This window comes from Petromyzon marinus, chromosome 60 (assembly GCF_048934315.1).
Source record: "Petromyzon marinus isolate PM22_M1 ecotype Great Lakes invasive population chromosome 60, UKy_Petmar_22M1.pri1.0, whole genome shotgun sequence".
Taxonomy (NCBI): domain Eukaryota; kingdom Metazoa; phylum Chordata; class Hyperoartia; order Petromyzontiformes; family Petromyzontidae; genus Petromyzon; species Petromyzon marinus.
In genome coordinates, this window is record NC_133726.1 from 6,179,375 (window position 1) to 6,204,426 (window position 25,052).

Here is a 25,052-nt window from a genome sequence, read left to right on the forward strand (position 1 = left end):
GATTTGTTCTGGGCTATGCTCTGCGTGTCTCTCTGATCTGTTCTGGGCTACACTCTGCCTGTCTCTCTGATCTGTTCTGGGCTACACACTCTGTGTGTCTCTCTGATCTGTTTTGGGCTACACACTCTGTGTGTCTCTCTGATCTGTTCTGGGCTACACACTGTGTCTCTCTGATCTGTTCTGGGCTACTCTGCCTGTCTCTCTGATCTGTTCTGGGCTACACACTCTGTGTGTCTCTCTGATCTGTTCTGGGCTACACACTCTGTGTGTCTCTCTGATCTGTTCTGGGCTACTCTGCCTGTCTCTCTGATCTGTTCTGGGCTACTCTGCCTGTCTCTCTGATCTGTTCTGGGCTACACACTGCGTGTCTCTCTGATCTGTTCTGGGCTACACTCTGTGTGTCTCTCTGATCTGTTCTGGGCTACACTCTGTGTGTGTCTCTGATCTGTTCTGGGCTACACATTCTGTGTGTCTCTCTGATCTGTTCTGGGCTACACACTCTGCGTGTCTCTCTGATCTGTTCTGGGTTACTCTGTGTGTCTCTCTGATCTGTTCTGGGCTACACACTCTGCGTGTCTCTCTGATCGCCGGCGTAAGCGGCTTATCGGAGCCGCGCTCTTTGCGTCTCCCGCCACAGCGGCCGAGTAAATAAATGTGCTGGTTGTTGTGTTTTGGTTGCTGTTGTTGGGTTTTGATTACTGTTGTTGTTGGGTTTTGATTACTGTTGTTGTTGTTGGGTTTTTATTACTGTTGTTGTTCTATTTCCCCGAGCCGAGAGACCAGGAGCGCGAGCCGCCCCCTCCAGCTCGGCGGTCTTAGAGTGGAATTTAAGAAGATAGCACGCGTGGTTCATTTTAAAGTGGATGTACTATGAGAGGGGATCAGCGATTGCGGAGGGTTGGGGGTGTGTGGTATTCCACGTTAGCTTCATTGTGACTCGAGTTGTAATTGTTGCTGTGGGTTTAACCCTCCAGCACACCGGTGCACTGCACTCGTAACGGATTGTCGAGGTTTTTGTTTGCGTGACAAACGCCGTACTCACTGGCTGCTGTATGTCGGGCGGTGGCGGGCTGAACGACACGTTCATATTTACGCGATCCAACCCCCCCCCCCCGCCCACAAACCACCTCTATCGTGAGCTTCATTGTCACAACAACACCACCACCACCCCGGTGGACGGCGGAGGATGCGTTCCTGAGTAGGCGCGACGATGAATATCGGAACGACGTAAAATCGAAGCGATTTTACAGGGCAGTGGTTGGTTGGTGGTGGTGGTGGTGGTGGAGGAGGCGCAGGAGGTCGAGAGGCGAGGGATAACGAGGCAGGACGGGATGACGATGCTGTCAGCGACGTGAGTGCGGGGGTTGAAGCGACGCAAATCGGTGAGCAGCGCTGTTGATAATACGGCGAAGACGACGTAACAGTGGGAGACGTGAATCTGGGTGTTGCTGAATTATTATTATCATCGTCTGTTCAGATTATCGTCGCCTGGTCGACAAATCCCTTCATGGTCTTGCCCCCCACTTTTTCCACCCTTCTACCCATGCCGCCTTTCTCGCTCGCTACGTTCCCAATCGTCGCTGTGTCTCTCTCTCTCTCGGTTCCTCCTCCTCCCCCTTGTGCTCAATCCACGTTTTCGATCTCATTCTCTTGTACGCCCACCGCCCTTCACCGGATCAAACCTTTCCCCCTCCAAACTTGATTTGAAGCTTTCGCGACTGCAGGAATGACTCTTTTGGTTCTTTCGGTAACGTCACATAGAAAGGAAATAAATTAGGTAATAGAATTCGACGTTTCGATTGCGACACAAGCAACCGTTATCAGGTAGAACTAAACTCGAGAGACAAAACAAAGACACGGAGACACACACACAAGCAGAGAGAGAGACAACACAGAGACACACAGAGAGAGACACATAACATAGACACACAGACGGACACACAAGCAGAGAGAGACAACACAGAGACACACAGAGAGAGACACACAACACCGACACACAGACAGACACACAAGCAGAGAGAGAGACAACACAGAGACACACAGAGAGAGACACACACAACATAGACACACAGACAGACACACAAGCAGAGAGAGACAACACAGAGACACACAGAGAGAGACACACAACACCGACACACAGACAGACACACAAGCAGAGAGAGAGACAACACAGAGACACAGAGAGAGACACACAACACAGACACACAGACAGACACAAGCAGAGAGAGAGACAACACAGAGACACAGAGACACACAACATAGACACACAGACAGACACACAAGCAGAGAGAGAGACAACACAGAGACACACAGAGAGAGACACACACAGAGACACACAGAGAGAGACACATAACATAGACACACAGACGGACACACAAGCAGAGAGAGACAACACAGAGACACACAGAGAGAGACACACAACACCGACACACAGACAGACACACAAGCAGAGAGAGAGACAACACAGAGACACAGAGAGAGACACACACAACATAGACACACAGACAGACACACAAGCAGAGAGAGACAACACAGAGACACACAGAGAGAGACACACAACACCGACACACAGACAGACACACAAGCAGAGAGAGAGACAACACAGAGACACAGAGAGAGACACACAACACAGACACACAGACAGACACAAGCAGAGAGAGAGACAACACAGAGACACAGAGACACACAACATAGACACACAGACAGACACACAAGCAGAGAGAGAGACAACACAGAGACACACAGAGAGAGACACACACAGAGACACACAGAGAGAGACACATAACATAGACACACAGACGGACACACAAGCAGAGAGAGACAACACAGAGACACACAGAGAGAGACACACAACACCGAAACACAGACAGACACACAAGCAGAGAGAGAGACAACACAGAGACACAGAGAGAGACACACACAACATAGACACACAGAAGGACACACAAGCAGAGAGAGACAACACAGAGACACACAGAGAGAGACACACAACACCGACACACAGACAGACACACAAGCAGAGAGAGAGACAACACAGAGACACAGAGAGAGACACACAACACAGACACACAGACAGACACAAGCAGAGAGAGAGACAACACAGAGACACAGAGACACACAACATAGACACACAGACAGACACACAAGCAGAGAGAGAGACAACACAGAGACACACAGAGAGAGACACACACAGAGACACACAGAGAGAGACACACACAGACACAGAGAGACACACAACATAGACACACAGACACACGCAGAGAGACAACACAGAGACACAGAGAGAGACACACATCATAGACACACAGACAGACACACAAGCAGAGAGAGACAACACAGAGACACCGAGAGAGACACACACAACATAGACACACAGACAGACACAAGCAGAGAGAGACACACACAGAGACACACAGAGAGAGACACGCAACATAGACACACAGACAGACACAAGCAGAGAGAGAGACAACACAGAGACACACAGAGAGAGACACACAACATAGACACACAGACAGACACACAAGCAGAGACACACACATAGACACACAGAGAGAGACACACAACATAGACACACAGACACACACACAAGCAGAGAGAGACACAACACAGAGACACACAGAGAGAGACACACACAGAGACACACAGAGAGAGACACAGAGACACACAGAGAGAGACACACAACAGAGATAGACACACAAGCAGAGAGAGACAACACAGAGACACACAGAGAGACACACAACATAGACACACAGACACACAAGCAGAGAGAGACAACAGAGACACACAGAGAGAGACACAACAGAGACAGAGTCACAACAGAGACAGAGTCTCTGTGTGTCTATGTGTGCATTCTATTATTTAATTTATTTTCTTTCTACGTGACTTTACCGAAAAAAACAAAGTCTTTCCCCTCCACATGAAGCGGTCACCTTCGCTCACCAAGTTACCGCTCCTCACTCAACAAAAAAACTCACCGCTTGTTCCCTAGCTCACCCCACGACCCTCCCCACCCCCTCTTAATCTCCCTTTCATTACCACCACCGCTACATTTCCCTCTTCACATTTCTCGTTTCACGGTCATCACTCATTCGCCCCATTCATTCAATCCACTCGTCATCGTCGTCATCAATTTCCTTCTCACCGGACCCACGCATCGCAGATTCGCCCCCATTGCTTCCTCGTCGACGATTTCATTCGCCTCGTCTCGAACCATCACATTCACGCACGTGTACCCCACCGCTCTTAGATTCTCCGCATTAAGGCGCCTATATAAATTACCGTCCAGTCAGCGACATGCCGTGGTGACATTAACCTCCGGAGCTGGCTGGCTGACTGTTGCTGCTGTTGCTTTTATCTCCGACCGCCACCACCACCACAAGACTTTTGGAGACGTCCACCACCCTCCTCCTCGGCGTCCCGTTCGATGTATTCTCTGCGACGGCGTCGTTTTGTTCATCCTGGATCACGATTTTGTGGCCGACGTGATCCCCCCTACTGCCTTGTTGCGTAGGAAGCGCTGCCCCCCCCCCCCCCTTCTTACTTGACACCAGTGCCGGATGAAGATCGTGCGGGGCCTGTAGCATTTGTTGTTATTAAAGGGTCCTAAATAAAATAAAAACATGAACATTAAAAAAAAATGTTTTAACTTGCATAGTAAAGTAATTGTATTTTTTTTCATTTTGCTACACCGGCCAGATAATACGACAAATCGCGAACCTAAAACACCCAGTCGTTCGTAAAAGTCGAAGGCGGTATAGTACTATAGTAATAGAGCAAGTGCAGAATCACCGAACCGGAATTGATAGCTTGAATGCGTTTAGCGCGGGGCCCTTGAAAGTGCGGGGCCCGTAGCTTCGTGTGCAGCTACTGGGATAATCCGGCACTGCTAGACACCCCCACTATCTCCTTCCTCTCGGCCTTCTTCGAGAGCGTGGCCTGTGAACTTCATCACGCGGAACGACAATCGACGCCGAACACTCCGCGAAACGCAACTGTCGATTTAAAAAAACGCCGGCGAAATGCAAGCCGTGTCCGAAGACGCGCAGCAGAAACGGAGGGGCGCTTTTATTTAATTTTATTTTACAGAGAGAGGCGGCCAATCACGGGCAAGAACATCGCACGGAAGATGCAGCTTATCTCTTTACACCGACGGACAATTCATGAAGAATACCCCCACACGCGCGCGCACGGTGCGACTGCGATCGACAATCTCAAACCCATGGGCCCCACAGAGTAAGGACGCCACTTGCCCGCTTGCAGCATTCGCCGGTAGCGCTTCTGACAAGTCCCCCAGGCAACTCCTGGAAGCCGTCAGCTGTGGCTACACTCGCCCACCTCGGCGTGATCACAGACACGTGCTTCTGACAAGTCGTCCAGGTAACTCCTGGAAGCCGTCAGCTGTGGCTACACTCGCCCACTTCGGCGTGGACACAGACACGTCCTTCTGGCTGGCAACGTACGGCGCGAAATAATTTCAAGCATGCGTGCGGACATACGACGGGAGAATAGGCGGAGGCAAAAAAGAATGCCTTGAGCCTGACGCTGGAGCAGGGGGCACAGGGCCCTGACAGCACGGACGGCTGGCTGGGGGAAGGGAGCTCAAGATTATGGGGGAACGCGAGGAGAATGGGCGACCTCACACCGAGCGAAGGTTGGCCGGGGGGTTTCGACGGAAAGACTTGAAGTGAGATGAGAGGGGAGTAGAGTGAGATGGGAGGGGAGATGTAGGAGAGTGCGTGGAGGGGAGTGGAGTGAGATGAGAGGTAGGAGACTGTGTGGAGGGGAGTGGAGTGAGATGAGAGGTAGGAGAGTGAGTGGAGGGGAGTGGAGTGAGATGAGAGGTAGGAGAGTGAGTGGAGGGGAGTGGAGTGAGATGAGAGGTAGGAGAGTGAGTGGAGGGGAGTGGAGTGAGATGAGAGGTAGGAGAGTGAGTGGAGGGGAGTGGAGTGAGATGAGAGGTAGGAGACGGCGTGGAGGGGTAGTGGAGGTGACTCCCTATTTCGAAGGAGGTGAGTGCATTATGCTGTGAGTGCATTGTAGGGCGAGTCGCCAACAGCAACACAACTTGACGAGCGCCATCGTGACCCCTTCCCCGTGACCTCCCCTCCCCCTCCGGCCTTAGTTGGGGGATCGTTAAAATACACGGGGGGAGGGGGGGGAGGGTGGCAGGGGGAGCAACAAGCTCATGATCGCAGCTGAGAGCTCGGGGGTGTGGGGACGGAGTGGGAGGGGGGGCATGGAGCCCCCCAGCTGCGGGGACCCAACGAGACCCCCCCTCTCCCGCTCCACTCCCCTCGTTCCTTGTGGAGTCCCCCGTGGGGAGGCGAGACCCCGGGAGTCGTCGGTGCTCCTCCGCGTTGCTCGCACGGCCGCCGGCACCTCCCGACGGGCGCGGCTGGCTACGTACGGCGTGCGAAGGAGGTTCAACTCGCGAAACATCGGGACCTGGCACAGGAGGTCGCACTCGGAGAGTTCTCCCCCGACGGGTATCCGGGAGTCCAAGGTCACGGAGTAGCCCAAAAATGTTTGAACTTTTCGGTGCTTGAGCATCGTCGGGTTCCGCGAGTCCGCGATGAGTCCTTCGGTTTTCGGCGCCGGCGAGTTCCACGGTTGCCGAGCCCTGCACCTCCGTGTCCGCGGGGAGTCCCATGGAGTTCAACGTCCCTCGAGCGACATGGTTTGCGAGTTCTCGAGAGCCACTGCAGCCGCAGAGTGCTTGGAGCTCCATAGTCGTGGAGTCTCGGAGTTTTCAGAGTCCCACGTCTCCGGGTGCTCGAGTCGCAGGGAGTCTCAAGAGTCTGAGAAGTTACGAAGTCCCCACGAGTCCCAGTCCGAGATTGCCCGACGTCTCCCTCCGAAGCAGATGCAGACGGGGGTAAAGTTTTTGGCGACGTTGGGAGTGGCGAGTAGCCAAGGAGCCCCATAAAGACCACGAATACTGATTAATATTCAGTTTGAGGAGGGCACGACTATACGGCTAGCAGTCACTGAGAGTGGGAGGGGTGGGGGGGGGGCAGCTGCCTGCCTGCCCCCATTGCGTTCCCACGCGAAACCCATGACTCTCCGGACCTCACACGGTCACCGTCATCATAATAATAATAAATGTCGATCGTTTACTCACGTGAGCCTCGCCGAGCCTCGAGGCTGTATTCAGCGGGGGGAGGGGCCTTCTCTTTTGAGACGTTTTGCCAATCCCATCTTAAATCGGGAGAGTTTTTCCTTCGCGTGGCAGGAAAAGCGGAGGAACCCGGAGAAAACCCACGCACGTACGAAGGGGGACAATTTGCAACGCTCCGCACGGATGGATTCAATAGTTCCATTGCTGTACCACCCCGACTTCTGGTCACCTTGCATCGGCTGGCCTGTAACAGCCTGGCATCCTCGAGCAAGTCTCCAATCCAACGACCGACCGCACGCGTGGTCGTGTCACAGATGGCTTGTTCCCTCGCGAGAAACCCACTTGCGTTACTGCCTCGCTCACGCCACTGCTTGTGGAAGGGGCTTCTCGGAGAACACCTCTCGAGGGGTACCTTGGCCTGCTCTTCTACGCCGCCCAGATCTCTTCGAAGAGGCGTTAATATCCCCACTCTACCCCGCCGCACACGACCTGCCGATCATACGCCGGAGACTGCGGTGTAGTACCCACTTATACGACTGGGTGGACAGGGGTGGGGTTAGGACTTTTATAAACTCCTTTCTACTGCCGTGCCCGGAGATCCGGGTCAAACCGGCGACCTCTGGATTCCCAGTCCAGCGTGCTAACCGTACGCCCCTACAGCATCCTCAAGAGTAATGCTGCAAATTTCTTCGGGAGGCTCAACCGGGTCACACGGCGAGCTGGCAGCCCCTCCCTTTGCCACAGTGGCGAGATGTTAACTACCTCGCCTGGTGTACAGGAGGTCGTGGGGTTCGATCCCGACCCTGACGCCTGCTGCTGTATATTTGGAGTTTGAGTGTCTCTGTCTCTCTCCCCGTGGTCGCGTGGATTTTTCTCAGGGTCCTCCGGTTTTTCCTTCCGCAAAAGTTGCTGCAATTTTCACGTGATAAGCTTCCTCTCATTAGGATATAATAGCCAGATCACTTACGAAAAAGAGCTATACAGCCCCACCCACTTTTCCATGCGCCACACCCACTCAACCACTAGCCCGAGCCACACAGCGAGTGGATTGGCCCCGCCTACTGATCATGTAACCCCGCCCACAGATTATGTAGCCCCACCCACTGACCAAGTAGCCCCGCCCACTGATCAGGTAGCCCCGCCTTTCCCCACTATATCATGCGTGAAGCATGATGCTGGTAAATTGTACAAAAAATTTAATCTTCGCAAAGAGCTTCGGGAACACGAGGACATCCGTTATGAAACCACGGGCGATTGCTCGTGGCATCTCAGGTTATCCATAAGAGGTTTTTGTTTGGGGTTAGATCACGTAAATATAAATGTGGCGTTAAACCCACCACCACCCGACACAGCCAACTGGTCAGGGTTGTCAGGTAAACAGAACGTGCCAGCCAGTTTACCCTCCAGCACACCGGTTGCGTGCTGGAGGGTAAACCCACAACATTTGCAATTCGAGTACTTGTGACATTTCCACCTCGTTTTTTTTAGTTTTTGTCGGGCTGGGAGGTGGCGGGCGGCCTCACGCATTCCCTGCGCTTTCAGCCGCCGTTGTCGGCCGCGCCGGCGGCATCGCCGGTCGCTAGGACAGCACGGCCCAGTAGACGACGTTGAAGAGGATGTACGAGGCGGGGAAGAGGACGCGCGAGTACGAGTCGATGGCGTGCGACCGCTGCAGGATGACGGCGCCTACCCGGCCCAGGTACTCGCGCTGCCGCTCCAGGTACCGCCCGCCCCGGCCCAGAACGCCGCGGTCGGCGCCGCCGTCCGTCGCGGACGGCGCCGCCGGCGGGTCGCCCAGCAGGGCCATCGAGCCGCGGTGGCCGCCGGGGCGGGCCTGCGCGTCGTACGGCAGAGGCACGGGCTGTAGGGAGACGCAGGCGTTCATGATCTGGGAGGGGGAAGGAGAAGGGACAGATAGAGGAAGAGAGAGGGAGCCGGGGGGGGGGGGATGCACAGTCGTCTGTGGGGTCTGTGCAGGGCTGATGGATAATTCGCTGGCCCTATCCCTACCTACCACCCTACATTTAACTCTTCACTCCTACCCCTATCACCATCCCCTAACCCTACCACTTATGATTTCTCCTACCCCTATCTCTACTTTTCACCTATCCCTACCCCCAACACCACCCCTATAACTTGCCCTAATCCTTCCCCTAATCCTTCATCCTTACCGTACCTCTACGCCGGTGGCCAGCAACCCGCGGCTCCGAGCTGCACGCGGCGGCTCTTTGAGGATCGCCGCTTCGTGGCGTTGTTTATTAAGGACACCCGCCCATCTCGCATTCATCGCAGAGCGTCGCGGCACCCGAAATATGGAGTTGCCTTTAATTTTTGTACACCGAAAATTCGAACGGCCCCTGGCCTACATCCTACCACGTCACTATCCTTAGCTGTCACCTTGACCGCCCCCTCACCACCACCACCACCACCACCGCCTCCTCCCCTTCCCCCCCTCCCGGGCAGCCATCCTCACCCTCTTCCAGGCACAGCGCTGGCGCCGCTCCTGCAGGGTGCTCAGGTAGTTGATGGCCGCGTACTCGAGCACGGAGAGGAAGACGAAGACGAAGCTCGTCCACAGGTAGACGTCCACCGCCTTCACGTAGGAGACGCGTGGCATTGACGCGTTGACGCCCGTGATGATGGTGGACATGGTGAGCACCGTGGTGATGCCTGCAGCGGGGAAGAGACACGGGGGAGTTGACGCCCGTGATGATGGCGGAGACGGTGACCACCGTGGCGATGCCTGGAGCATGCATGCATGTTGAACTTGTTTCGCACCGTACGTAGCCATTCGTGCTAATCGGAGGTGCGGGGGAGACGCAGGGAGACATTGACATGGTGATGAGCACTATTATGTTTCCCTTCGACACAGAGGAAAGACACGGAGAGACACGGGGAGCTGCGGTGAACGAAATCCATTACAAGGTCACACTCAGTACACACAGAGTTCTTGCCACAAACGAACCACAACACCTTCTTGATTTCGTCAAGGAGACGCAAACTCCGGTCATCCCCGCAGCGGCCTTTTGGCTAACGATCGAACAAAGGCGGTGGGGTCACCGCATCGCGCGGCGCTTTCAGATGCGTTTCTGCAGCCGTACGGAACGCCCTTCCCTTCCGATTTCAGCACGGTTGGCTACGTATCGGCGCGAAAGAGGTCCAACGTGCGTACGCACGAGACACGGGGAGACACGGGGAGACACGGGGAGACACGGGAGACACACGGGAGACACGGGAGGGACACGATGAGACGCGGTAGTGCCGACGCGGGGAGGGGGTTGGCGCTGACCCAGAGAGACGCGAGCGGGGACGGCCCGGCGGTCGATCCAGAAGGAGACCCAGGAGAGCATGACCATGAGCAGCGCGGGGAAGTACGTCTGCAGCAGGTAGAAGAAGACGTGACGGCGCAGCGTGAAGCTGATGAAGAGGCGGTTGTACCAGCCTGCGCACGCAGCACGGGACACACACACACACATAGACAAAGATCCCCCGTGTAGCCTTACCAGATTGTTGGGGCGAGTGCTGTTGGCGAACGCCTATGAAGGGCGGCACGGCACAAGAAGGAGTGGGTGGTCAGCACCACGCCCGGCCACCTTGGTTGTCTCCCCAGTGGCGATGTTTACACACCACGCTAGGTACTCGTTTGAGTCAACCTCCACACACACACACACGAAGCATGGGACACATGCACACACATGCACGCACGCATACACACACGAAGCATGGGACACACGCGGGGAGAGGGGACGTGGGGAGAGGGACGTGGGGAGATGGACACGGGTAGAGGGACACGGGGAGATGGACGTGGGGAGAGGGACACGGGGAGAGGGACGTGGGAAGAGGGACACGGGGAGAGGGACACGGGGAGATGGACGTGGGGAGAGGGACACGGGGAGAGGGACGTGGGGAGATGGACGTGGGGAGAGGGACACGGGGAGATGGACACGGGGAGAGGGACACGGGGAGAGGGACACGGGGAGAGGGACGCGGGGAGAGGGACGCGGCACCTGTGCTGCTGTAGAAGGCGAGGCGGGACGTGGTCATGAACTCCTGGATGAGGAACTGGGAGAGGGAGATGTCCTCGTCCATGGAGAGAGAGGCGTTGCCGTTTTTCCAGTAGAGCATCAGGTCGTCCTCCGTGTAGGCATCTGCACGGCCCCCACACACCGCGGCACGCATCACTCGGCCTCCCCGGCGTTTCGTTTTGTCAACGCCGGAACCCTCGGCCGCAACGGTGTCCCCAGGGGAAGAGAAGACCTAAAAGCCAGGTGATGCTGGTGATGAGACTGCAAGAGAGTAGTTACGTTGATTTTGTTGAACCCTGTGAGAAGTCGAGAGACCAGGTTTAGCCTCATTTGCGCCACATTGGTGAGACGCTAACCACCCCGCGTGGTAGACAGCAGCAGGTCGTGGCTTCGATCCCGACCCTTGACCGCTGTATATTTGTGAGCTTGCACATCTCTACCCCCGCAGTGGTCGTGTGGATTTTTCCCTGGGTCCTCCGGTTTTTCCCTCCACATTTTTAGAATCGCCGTGCGTCGGGGAGTATTTGGCTGCTGTACATTTCCACACGATAAGCACCTTCGTTGAGCTACCATTTGTGATAGCCAGGTCCCTTCTGAGAAAGAGCTATATATCTCAGTGGGCCTTACCTGGTTAAAAGTTAAAAAAAATTGTTCATACCCCAACGGTGGTACCCCGTGGATTGTGGGTCCTTGGGTGGATCGTGAACGATTCATTTGTGGATCTCTGGCAGGGGCGGAGCCAGGATTTTGACTTGGGGGGGGGGAGGGGGGCTGACTTCAATATTCTGAGACATCCAGTCTTTATGGTTTCCAATGGGCGCCACAAATGTATGAAACAAATTTTATTGGATTTGAACGCGGAGTTTATTAATAGGTCTGAGCCGCTGATGTGGCTAATAAGTTTGATAAGTTCGAAAGGCTGCCGCTCAAGCAGCCTGCAGGGCAGCACAAGGTGGCAGCCTGCAGGGCAGCACAAGGTGGCAGCCTGCAGGGGAGCACAAGGTGGCAGCCTGCAGGGCAGCACAAGGTGGCAGCCTGCAGGGCAGCACACAAGGTGGCAGCCTGCAGGGCAGCACACAAGGTGGCAGCCTGCAGCATTTTGCAGCAGCCGGAAATCCGGTTATCACGATTACCGACTTTCCCAAAATTCAGGGGGGGCTGAGCCCCCCCCAGCCCCCCCTATGGCTCCGCCCCTGATCTCCGGACTCATCAGAACAAACGCTATTCTGTTCTTCTGAATTTGGCAGTTACTGTCCAAGTGCCATGTGGCCAAAGAGAACAGACGCTCACAGAAGTGGACAACATTTTCTTGACAATTTCCGCGACGATTTCCACAACGATTTCCGTGACGATTTTCGATGGCAAAATTTAAAATCCCCGACTCATTACACCTGGGTATGTCCCGCAACCTCCTGCCAGTAGCGAGCGCCTTGGACGTTTCACGTGGTGGGCTCGAAGTGCACCTAGCCTGGCACAAGCACTTTGGTGACGTGACCACAACTAAGTGGCGAATGGCGGCTGTGGTTGTTGTTGCTATTGTTGTGTTGGTATCCAAGTCAACCCTTCAATCGTTCGTCTATCCACGAACCCTGTCCCTCATCCCAACCCCAACTCACAGCTCTCGAGCTCCAGGGCGCACGTCTGCGTGTCCAGAGGAAACCGGCTCAAGTCCATGTTGCACATAGCCGTTACCGTGATCCTGCAACAACAACAACGACAACAATGACAACAACAGCGTCAACAACAACAGCAGCGTCAACAACAACAGAAATAGCAACAACAACAGCAGCAACAATAATAATAGCAGCAATAACAAGAAACAATAGTACCGTAGTCAATGTCAATCCAACATTGAAGGCCTCCCCACAAAGTTGTTGGTTGTGGTTACGGGTTGTGGTTATGGTTGTGGTTATGTGGTTATGGTTGTGGTTATGGTTGTGGTTATGGTTGTGATTATGTGGTTATGGTTGTGATTATGTGGTTATGGTTGTGGTTATGTGGTTATGGTTGTGATTATGTGGTTATGGTTGTGATTATGTGGTTATGTGGTTATGGTTGTGGTTATGGTTGTGATTATGTGGTTATGTGGTTATGGTTGTGGTTATGTGGTTATGGTTGTGATTATGTGGTTATGGTTATGGTTATGTGGTTGTGGTTATGGTTGTGATTATGTGGTTATGGTTGTGGTTATGTGGTTATGGTTGAGGTTATGGTTGTGGTTATGTGGTTATGGTTATGTGGTTATGGTTGAGGTTATGTGGTTATGGTTGTGATTATGTGGTTATGGTTGTGATTATGTGGTTATGGTTATGTGGTTATGGTTGTGATTATGTGGTTATGGTTGTGGTTATGTGGTTATGGTTGTGGATATGGTTGTGATTATGTGGTTATGTGGTTATGGTTGTGGTTATGTGGTTATGGTTGAGGTTATGGTTGTGATTATGTGGTTATGTGGTTATGGTTGTGGTTATGGTTGAGGTTATGTGGTTATGGTTGTGATTATGTGGTTATGGTTGTGATTATGTGGTTATGGTTGAGGTTATGTGGTGATGGTTGTGATTATGTGGTTATGGTTGTGGTTATGTGGTTATGGTTGAGGTTATGTGGTTATGGTTGTGATTATGTGGTTATGGCTGTGATTATGTGGTTATGGTTATGTGGTTATGGTTGTGATTATGTGGTTATGGTTGTGATTATGTGGTTATGGTTGTGGTTATGGTTAAGATTATGTGGTTATGGTTGTGGTTATGTGGTTATGGTTGAGGTTATGGTTGAGGTTATGTGGTTATGGTTGTGATTATATGGTTGTGATTATGTGGTTATGGTTGTGGTTATGTGGTTATGGTTGTTGTTATATGGTTGTGGTTGTGGTTATGTGGTTATGGTTGTGGTTATGTGGTTATGTGGTTATGGTTGTGATTATGTGGTTATGGTTGTGGTTGTGATTATGTGGTTATGGTTGTGGTTATGTGGTTATGGTTGAGGTTATGTGGTTATGGTTGTGATTATGTGGTTATGGTTGAGGTTATGTGGCTATGGTTGTAGTTATGTGGTTATGGTTGAGGTTATGTGGTTATGGTTGTGGTTACGTGGTTATGGCTGTGATTATGTGGTTATGGTTGTGGTTATGCGGTTATGGTTGAGGTTATGTGGTTATGGTTGAGGTTATGTGGTTATAGTTGTGGTTATGGTTGAGGTTATGTGGTTATGGTTATGTGGTTATGGTTGTGATTATGTGGTTATGGTTGTGATTATGGTTGTGGTTATGGTCGAGGTTATGTGGTTATGGCTCTGCTTAGATCGTGATTGCTGTGGTTAAAAATGTGGTTGTTGAAGTTGTGTCATTATAGACGGCCCCGTCTAGACACATCACCCTACCTAGACGGCCCCATCTAGACACATTGCCCTACCTCGGCGGCCCCGTCTAGACACATTGCCCTACCTAGACGGCCCCTGCTAGACACACCGCCCTACCTAGACGGCCCCTGCTAGACACATTGCCCTACTGAGACGGCCCCGCCTAGACACATCGCCCTACCTAGACTGCCCCGTCTAGACACACCGCCCTACCTAGACGGCCCCGTCTAGGCACACCGCCCTACCTAGACGGCCCCCGCTAGACACATTGCCCTACTGAGACGGCCCCGTCTAGACATATCGCCCTACCTAGACTGCCCCGTCTAGACACACCGCCCTACCTAGACGGCCCAATCTAGACACACCGCCCTACCTAGACGGCCCCGTCTAGACACACCGCCCTACCTAGACGGCCCCGTCTAGACACACCGCCCTACCTAGACGGCCCCGTCTAGACACACCGCCCTACCTAGGCGGCCCCTGCTAGACACACCGTCCTACCTAGACGGCCCCGTCTAGACACACTGCCCTACCTAGACTGCCCCGTCTAGACACACCGCCCTACCTAGACGGCCCCGTCTAGACACACCGCCCTACCTAGACGGCCCCTGCTAGACACATTGCCCTACTGAGACGGCCCCGTCTAGACACATCGCCCTACCTAGACTGCCCCGTCTAGACACACCGCCCTACCTAGACGGCCCAATCTAGACACACCGCCCTACCTAGACGGCCCCGTCTAGACACACCGCCCTACCTAGACGGCCCCGTCTAGACACACCGCCCTACCTAGACGGCCCCGTCTAGACACACCGCCCTACCTAGGCGGCCCCTGCTAGACACACCGCCCTACCTAGACGGCCCCGTCTAGACACACTGCCCTACCTAGACGGCCCCGTCTAGACACATCACCCTACCTAGACTGCCCCGTCTAGACACATTGCCCTACCTAGACGGCCCCGTCTAGACACACCGGCCTACCTAGACACCCCCTGCTAGACACATCACCCTACCTAGACAGCCCCGTCTAGACACATCACCCTACCTAGACGGCCCCGTCTAGATACACCGCCCTACCTAGACGGCCCCGTCTAGACACACCGCCCTACCTAGACGGCCCCGTCTAGACACACCGCCCTACCGAGACGGCCCCGTCTAGACACACCGCCCTACCTAGACTGCCCCGTCTAGACACACCGGCCTACCTAGACGGCCCCTGCTAGACACATTGCCCTACTGAGACGGCCCCGTCTAGACACATCGCCCTACCTAGACTGCCCCGTCTAGACACACCGCCCTACCTAGACGGCCCAATCTAGACACACCGCCCTACCTAGACGGCCCCGTCTAGACACACCGCCCTACCTAGACGGCCCAATCTAGACACACCGCCCTACCTAGACGGCCCCGTCTAGACACACCGCCCTACCTAGACGGCCCCGTCTAGACACACCGCCCTACCTAGACGGCCCCGTCTAGACACACCGCCCTACCTAGGCGGCCCCTGCTAGACACACCGCCCTACCTAGACGGCCCCGTCTAGACACACTGCCCTACCTAGACGGCCCCGTCTAGACACATCACCCTACCTAGACTGCCCCGTCTAGACACATTGCCCTACCTAGACGGCCCCGTCTAGACACACCGGCCTACCTAGACACCCCCTGCTAGACACATCACCCTACCTAGACAGCCCCGTCTAGACACATCACCCTACCTAGACGGCCCCGTCTAGATACACCGCCCTACCTAGACGGCCCCGTCTAGACACACCGCCCTACCTAGACGGCCCCGTCTAGACACACCGCCCTACCGAGACGGCCCCGTCTAGACACACCGCCCTACCTAGACTGCCCCGTCTAGACACACCGGCCTACCTAGACGGCCCCGTCTAGACACACCGGCCTACCTAGACAGCCCCGTCTAGACACACCGCCCTACCTAGACTGCCCCGTCTAGACACACCGGCCTACCTAGACAGCCCCGTCTAGACACACCGCCCTACCTAGACTGCCCCGTCTAGACGCACCGCCGCACCGGGCCTCGAGAAGGCCCCGTCGTCACGGGAGGCGCGGGGCGCTCACCTCATGCTGTAGAGGACGTGACCCTCGGGGTAGACGCGCAGCATCACGTTGTCGGTGGTCGTGTCGTGGATGAAGGAGCGCTTGGAGTGCACAAAGAAGACGTCGGGCACCCAGATCTTCTTGACGAGGCGGCTGTCGAAGGTCATGCTGCGGTTGCTGGAGCTGGGGAAGGCCAGCCGCTCGTCCCGCCATGTGTGGCGCACGAACAGCGTCATCGTGAAGTCCTGCGCGGTGCGGTCGTCGTTGGCATCGTCATCGTTGGCATCATCATCATTGGCATCATCATCATTGGCATCATCATCATTGGCATCATCATTATTGGCATCGTCATCGTTGGAATTAACATTATTGGCATCATCGTTGGCATCGTCATTATTGGCATAGTCATCGTTGGCATCATCATCGTTGGCATCGTCATTATTGGCATCGTCATCGTTGGCATCGTCATTGGCATCATCATCGTCATCAACGGTGGTAGAATTCAACGTAAAGCAGTTGGGTTGTATGTACATGTACGTTTAACTTCTTTCGCACCGTACGTGGCCAACCGGGCTAATCGGAGACGCGGCGGGGAAGGACAACAAAACGCATTTTTTTTGTTCTTCCCCGCACCGCCAATTAGCACAATTAGCTAAGTTGGTCGGGTTGATTGGAGATCCAGGGCTCGCTAGTTCACCCCATTCACTCGCTCACCAGTGGTCAGTCGCCTCCTTGTCACTCGCCTCGTGCCGATACAATGCCATTATTTTTCCCATGAATTTTTTACCCGTTGATTCATTTCAGTCGCTCGCTCACCGGAATGTCATTCCCCCTCCTCGTCACTAGAACCACGGTCTACCGGACTGACCGTTTTGTCTCATCCTCAGTGTGTTCACCCACCACAACGCTGGTCATAACAGCACACACTCGCCCACTCATCCGCTCACTCACCCACTCACTCACTCGCCACACTGCAGGTCACGACACTAATCTGTCTGCATCTTTTCTTGCACTGCTCCACTTTGGAATACCCATCATCATCATCTCTTTACCCAAGCTATTCCAAAAAATAACCTTCATAAGTTCAGGAAACAAACTACTATCACAACTTTGATAATGTTTTTATGGCGAACTTCTTTTACACCGTACCGAGCCAACCGTGCTTATTGGAGGTAAGTGCTGTTTGTTGCTGGCCACTTGAAGTATTTTTTTTTTTACTTTGGACTCTGTTAGAATTTTAAAATATATATAAATTTATGTTGCCCTTCCCATGCAGTGCATCTTGAGGTGCCCTGCGGCAGGCAACCGCAAGTGGCAGCTGACGCCGACCGCCGCGACTGTTACCGCGTGCCGCCTGGCGTTTCCTTCCATGCGCCGGGAGCAGATTCAGTTCCTTCAAGGCACCTCTCAACCTCCTCCACACGTGGGACGCGACTGAAATGAATCGGTCGAGCACTGGACCCCCACCCCGCCCCCCCCGCGTCAATCAACCCCGACAGCCCTACGTGGAACGTGTCGCAACGCGGTGAAGGGTGAGCGAAGGGGGGACGAGAGCGAGGGTGAGTTTGCCGGTGAGCGGGCGTTGCGTTCTCCTCACCATGTCCACCTCGGAGATGCTGTCGATGCTCTCCACCTGCACGTCGAGGCCCACGGGGATAGCGGGGCCTGGCGGGACCACACAGCATTCAACGTCACCGCGACCGCTGCTACAGCATGGATGCTGGAGCAAAGAAGTGCCGTACAACAATTGATTTTTGCCTCGTTGGCCCCTTCCTGCCCAGAACACGACCCTGAAAGGCCAATCGTTATGCACGTCTGTAGGTCTCTCAGCAGGTATGTGGGTCTCTGTGTCTGGGTTTCTGTGTCTGTGGGTCTCTGTGCTGTGGGTCTCTGTGTCAGGTCTGTGGGTCTCTGGCCAGGTCTGTGGGTCTCTGTGTCTGAGTCTCTGTGTCTCTCTGTGTCTGTGGGTCTCTGTGTTTGAGTCTCTGTGTCTGTGGGTCTCTGTGTCTGTGCTATGAGTCTCTGTGTCTGTGGGTCTCTGTGTCTCAGTCTCTGTGTCTGTGAGTCTCTGTGTCTGGGTCTCTGTGGGTCTCTGTGTCTGTGGGTCTCTGTGTCTGTGGGTCTCTGTGTCTGGGTCTCTGTGTCTCTGTGTCTGTGAGTCTCTGTGTCTGTGGGTCTCTGTGTCTCGGTCTCTGTGTCTCTGTGTCTCGGACTCTGTGTCTGTGGGTCTCTGTGTCTGTGGGTCTGTGTCTGGGTCTCTGTGTCTGTGGGTCTGTGTGCTGTGGGTCTCTGTGTCTGGGTCTCTGTGTCTGTGGGTCTCTGTGTCTGTGTGTCTCGATCTCTGTCTTTGTGTCTCAGTCTCTGTGTCTGTGTGTCTCGGTCTCTGTGTCTTTGTGTCTCGGTCTCTGTGTCTGTGGGTATCTGTGGGTCTGTGTCTGGGTCTCTGTGTCTGTGGGTCTCTGTGTCTGTGTGTCTCGATCTCTGTGTCTTTGTGTCTCGGTCCCTGTGTCTGTGTGTCTCGGTCTCTGTGTCTTTGTGTCTCGGTCTCTGTGTCTGGGTCTCTGTGTCTGTGGGTCTGTGTGCTGTGTGTCTCTGTGTCTGGGTCTCTGTGTCAGGTCTGTGGGTCTCCGTGTCTGGGTCTCTGTGTATGTGGGTCTCTGTGTCTGTGGGTCTCTGTGTCTGTGGGTCTCTGTGTCTGTGGGTCTCTGTGTCTGGGTCTCTGTGTCAGGTCTGTGGGTCTCTGTGTCTGGGTCTCCGTGTCTGTGGGTCTCTGTGTCTCGGTCTCTGTGTCTGTGGGTCTCTGTGTCTGTGGGTCTGTGTCTGGGTCTCTGTGTCTGTGGGTCTCTGTGTCTGGGTCTCTGTGTCAGGTCTGTGGGTCTCCGTGTCTGGGTCTCTGTGTCTGTGGGTCTCCGTGTAAGTGCAAGGGAAAGAAGGAATGGAAACACACGCTTTCCCTAACACAATCGCAAACCGTCGTCGCGTTACGGCCAATTCGCGTCGTGAAATGCACCGTGCGGCGTCACGCCGGAAGGGACCGTACCCCCGAAGCCGGGCCTCATGGTAAAGTCGTGCTCTCCAATCCGCAGCTGCTGCTCGGACTTGGTGCCGCGGCCCCGCGCCCCGTCCGTCCGTCTGCCGTGGCGGCTGGGTTAGCGGGGGGGGGTGTGGGAGGGGGCCGGGGAGGAAGGTCACGGGGGGTCACGGGGGGTCGCGGGGTCACATTCTAAAGCAACACACTCCAAAGTCGCGGCCACAGTTGTCAGCGTCGTCATCGTCGTCGTCATCAACAAGCAATCCCCAAGCTGTCACTATCTCTCACGGCTTCACGATGCAACAATAAATCCACGAGGCGCCAGGTGACACGGGATCGGCGAGGGAGGGCCGAAATTGAATAGGGCCCCCCCATATTTAAATCCTTCCTTGGGCAAGGAGCCCATGCCAAGCACGTGACACCGCCGAGGAGTCTGCGGTCGACGCATTCATGAGTTTGTTTGACACGGTGATAGAGAGGGCTGCCACCTTTTCGGGGTTGAGGTTGGCACACGTGTTCAGGTGGCATGATTTGATTTGTGACTGAGATCTGGTAGCGGGCGTCGTCCCGTTTGACTTCATTGCAGGAAGAACTGCACAGCGTTGATAACGGACCTCGAGTGCCGAGTGAGAAATGTGTCTGGGTTGGGGCTGTGGAGAATTTTCTGCCATTCACCCACCCACCTATCCACTCACCCACCCTCTCACCCACCCTCCAACTCACACACACACACTACGGTTGCCACCTGTCCGTGGTTAACTGGGAGAGTCTGGGAATTGGCATCTGTATTCGAGTGGCAGCAGGAACTGATTCCTCTGGCATAAATAAATATTCTTATCCACGTGGCAGCAAGAATTGATTCCTCCGGTATAAATAATCTGATCCAGGTGGTAGCAGAAATTGATTCCTCCGGTATAAATAATCTGATCCGAGTGGCAGCAGGAACTGAATCCCTCCGGTATAAAAATCTGATCCAGGTGGCAGCAGGAACTGAATCCCTCCGGTATAAATAACCTGATCCGAGTGGCAGCAAGAATTGATTCCTCCGGTATAAATGCACGGGTCGGCTACGTACGGCGGTTGAAATAAGCCCAAGATGCACGCGCACACCACAATGAAATATTCCGATTCTGATTTGTGTGCAAGCCCCGAGGTGCGGTGTGTTGCTGTGCACGCGACGCAGCTCCGATGGCGGACGCGAGCGCCGCTGCGTTCGGAACCGTCGGTGGCCCACCAACGACCGCGCCGCACCTCGGATGAGGGCCGGAGGGCGCCGGGGTCGTCCGCTCGCCCGGCGGCGCCGGCCGCGGCTCGCGCCGGCACGCCACGGCGGTCACGCCGGCCAGGAGGAGCCATGCCAGCCGCAGGGCGCACGCCATCACCGCCGCACCCGGGACGACTCGATCCGGCGCCACGACACCCCAAGCTGCCCGCCCGTCACGAACCCTGCGGCGCGACCGAACACCCCCCCCCACCCCCCCCCCCCCACCACTTCTGCGTTAAAGAAACGAAATGAAGGAGCAGGAAAACAAATGACGCATCCCATCATCCGCGCAATATTTTCTGGGAGCGCGCGAAAGTTCAGCGGCAGTGGATGAATGCAAGCGCATTCTGGAACCGGCTTCGACGTTTTCATCGTCTCGTCGGGAGAAGCAGGTTTGAACAAATGATCCTTGTGGCGGAACCCCGGGGTACCAAATAATACAAAATGCCCGAGGCAATTAAATATTTTCTTTCTGGGACACTTTTTTTTCCAGGGGTGTACTTCACTCCGCGACCGGGGTAACAATCAATCCGAAATCAGTGCCACTCCACGATGTCGAAAAGCCAAACATCAGCATACCAAAAATCCGTTCTCGAAATATTCAACTCTGAATAGTGCATCGTGTACCAGCTCGTCGAGATGAGTCGATTGCCGCATCGCCGACCATCGACAGACTAAAATTTACTGCATCACGTACAGGGGCGGAGCCAGGATTTTCAGCCCGGGGTGACATTCAACAAATGTTAATTTCAAGAATGATTAAGAGAGAGTCAGGCTGTTGAACTAGACGCCATCGGTTGGCGACACACTCTGACAATGCAGTTGCACGGAGTCCGCCAAACCGAGTGTCGTACACTTATACGCAGAATGTTTCAGATTTTCGATTTTTTTTTCGGGGGTGACAATTGTCTACCATTTTGATTTAAAGCTTTCGTGACTGCAGTTATTCATATGCTTAGCTCTTTCGGCAAAGTCACGTTGAAGGGAAACAATAAAATAATAAAATATATATAAAACAATAAAAATTCTCACGTTTCGACCATAACACAAACGGTCGAAACGTCGTGAGAATTTTTATTGTTTTATATATTTTTTATTATTTTATTGTTTCCCTTCAACGTGACTTTACCGAAAGAGCTAAGAATTTGTCTACCATTGTCACCCCCCTGGCTCCGCCCCTGATCACGGACATTATGCGAGAGCCGGGGCACTATGATACCCCGGGGTACCGCAATCAGGTTCAAATGTTGGCTGTCAGGTGGTCTTTACGCACGGACTGGTTTTGATATTGTCTCATCAGCAGCAGTCAGGCTCGCTTAAACCAATGCCGGTGAACTGCTCAATGTTTAGAGGACCTTCTCAGAAAGCCGTGGCTCACGGGGACGTGTAAAACACTTTATTTTATGTGGAGGGAAAGATGTGTGGAGGCTTACCGCCTCCTCACTTGCGACGCGAATGACACGGCCAATGTTAACCGCGTACTTTCAAGAGGTTGACAGAGGAATGCATGGATTATGGAACATACGCAGGTTAAAGACAATCATTCAAAAATCATGCAAGCACCGCTTTGGTTGTCACTCCCACCGGTGACATCGACGCACTGTGTGACGGTAACCCAGTACACGTGGTCCACGCTGGTGCCACGTTGGTTTGTTGGGTTTGTGGTTAGAACCAACGTCGGAACCAAACGTCGCCCCAACGTTGGAACCAAACGTCGCCCCAACGTTGGAACCAAACGTCGCCCCAACGTCGGAACCAAACGTCGCCTCAACTTCGGAGCCAACGTCTTTCCAACGTCTGCGCGATGTTGGATCCAACGTTCCGCCAACGTTGTAATCAACGTTTTCCGAACGTTGGGACCAAACGTCGGCCTAACGTTGGGGCCAAACGTCGTCCCAAAATCGGAACCAAACGTCGCCCCAACGTTGGAACCAAACGTCGCCCCAAACGTTCGCACGTCGACCGAAAACTGCGTGCCCGAAGTTAAACGGCACAAAGCCCCACTCGCGCGCCCCCTCACCTGCTCACGGGCGCTGTCTGTCCGCCTCCATCTCCGTTTACCGCCACCACGTGGCGGTGGTGGTGAAGGTGGTCGCGGTGTGGCGGTGGCGATGATCGTGGTGGTGGTGGTGGTCGCAGACAAGCAGCCTCATGCCCAGCGGGTGCAGTAACCCTCCTCCTGCTGCTGCTGCTCGAGGCGGATTGTACGATGAGAGCCCTGCGCCTATTTTGGCGATGGAAGGCAGCGGCTGTAATCGGCTTTGTCGGTGAAATCCGCTTAGCCGCCATCTGCCTCCTCCTCCTCCCCAATCACTACGCCGTCTCCCTCTCCTCTCGACCGGCCCAGCGTGATGCCGACTACGCAAATCGTGCACACGATAGCCCAGCGCCCGCCCGCTCCACACACAATGACAACCCACAATGAACCCAAGTGATTCTAGATTTAAAGCTTTCGTGACTGCTAGGATCCATACTCTTTGGTTCTATTGGGTAAAGTCACGTAGGTGAAAATAAAATAACAAAAAATCACGACGTTTCGGCCACAACACAAGCGGCCTTCATCAGGTGAAGGGACGAGACTGTCTGGAGGACAGCGCTGGAGTGGGAGAAGCCACGCTTAGATCTTAAAGGTCGTGATCTAAGCGTGGCTTCTCCCACTCCAGCGTGGTCCTCCAGACAACCCAAGTGATGTTTGGTGATGCCGCTTCTGCTGTTGCGTCGGCAAGTGGTTTGGTACGAGCACAAACGACAACATCCAACAACTCGACATTTGCTACGTCGCCGTCGGCTTTTTGTTTCTTTCCATTAGCGACCTGGCTACCGCGAACGACAATTAATATCTCGAATTTAGCGGCGCATTACCCTGTGGACAATTTACAGCGGGGGCCAAACGCTCTTAACCCGAAGGTCCCGGAGAAAAATCCACGCGATCACATCGTAGACAAAACACACCGCAAACTCGGAATATGCAAATCCACAGAGCGTGTGACAATACTGTTTGGTTCTTTCGGTAAAGTCACGTCGGTATAAAATAAAATTTACTTTAATAAAGTGTAATTTATTTAAATAAAATTAAATGTATTTTAAATAACATTTATTTTCATTTTAATCTACCTACGTGACTTTACCGAAATAACCAAAGAGTGTGGATTCCTGCAGTCACGAAAGCTTCAAATCAAGATTGTATAATGTCTATTATTTCATTCCACTTGTAAATGTATTTTATGACACTTATCGAGTCTAAAGAGTATTTGTCGCGGCAGTGGACGAAGTCGTCGCTGCTGCTGCTGCTGCTGCTCCTGCATGCCATCCCAGGTCGAGTAACTTGCGGTGCGATTTTTTTTGAGCAGAACCATGGAAACCGACGGTGTTGTACTCTTCATTTCTAATGCAGAATTTCATTTTTCTGCATCCTTTAACCCCTCCAGCCCCACACCTCCTCTACTCCCCCCTGCCCCAGACCACTCTTGAGAAAGAACATTTTAACTCAATGGGTTCTACCTCTGGTGAGCAAAAAAATGTTACGATACCAGCAACGTCCATCAGCCGCCGGCTCCAATTAAGTCTCGCGGCTAAAGGTCACCACGACCATCACGGCCATTAATTTCATTTGTGAATGGGATGCAAGAGCAATGTTACGATCCATTGTGACCTCTGCGGTTTAATGCTTTATTATTCCGGGTTTTTTTTTTTTGCGGATTATTGGCGTGGCGGATTAACTGCGCTTGCGACGACCGGACGACAGTAAGAAATGGGGCATTCCACGCTCGCCGTCATCCGCAACATTTTTTTTATTTTCGTACGCCGCTTCCATCATTATGTTTATGTTAAATATACTTTTGTTTAATGGCATGCGGCCAACACGCTGCGAGGCGAAGTGCGAATTAACGTGTCCACTGGAGTGACCTCGGAAAATTAACAACAATAATGCAAGTGATAATATGTTAGTTTTATAGAGCGTCGTTATTGTGATTTCCAGTGGTGTTTTTATCCTCTTCTTATCACGTTGCTTTAAAAATGTGTGTGTTTTTTTTTTACAATTTAAGACCCCAATGTAAGTTAACATTACGCCTCGAGCTAAGGCGCTCTATAAATAGAAAATAAGAATCGTGCTAAACGTGGCGAGCGAGCGACGTCTGCAGGACGAGGTTATTCGTAGCTGGGTTTCAAATCTGTGGGAGCAGCCGCGTGCTGT

General features: G+C 53.7%; 1 protein-coding gene across 1 annotated transcript; it reads right to left on the bottom strand.

The window, feature by feature from the left end:
- Nucleotides 1–5,043: 5,043 nt before the first annotated feature.
- Nucleotides 5,044–25,038, bottom strand: LOC116955556 (gamma-aminobutyric acid receptor subunit rho-2-like). The gene is made up of 10 exons (XM_032976697.2): nt 22,878–25,038; nt 20,845–21,039; nt 19,603–19,706; nt 18,160–18,227; nt 16,584–16,807; nt 12,759–12,841; nt 11,125–11,265; nt 10,407–10,559; nt 9,591–9,787; nt 5,044–9,005 (listed from the first exon to the last, which is right to left on the bottom strand). Exons 1-10 carry the CDS (start codon nt 23,144–23,146, stop codon nt 8,697–8,699), a joined length of 1,743 nt encoding a protein of 580 aa, XP_032832588.2. The 5' UTR covers nt 23,147–25,038; the 3' UTR covers nt 5,044–8,696.
- Nucleotides 25,039–25,052: the final 14 nt, after the last annotated feature.

Bases quoted from the DNA above. Each gene is read 5' to 3' on its own strand.
- LOC116955556 (XM_032976697.2), bottom strand. From the start codon at position 23,146: ATGGCGGCTAAGCGGATTTCACCGACAAAGCCGATTACAGCCGCTGCC. The intron at 12,842-16,583 runs GTGAGCGCCCCG...TTGTTGTTGCAG, and splicing joins CACGTCCTCTACAGCATGAG to GATCACGGTAACGGCTATGT. The intron at 9,006-9,590 runs GTGAGGATGGCT...TCCCCCTCCCAG, and splicing joins AGCGCTGTGCCTGGAAGAGG to ATCATGAACGCCTGCGTCTC.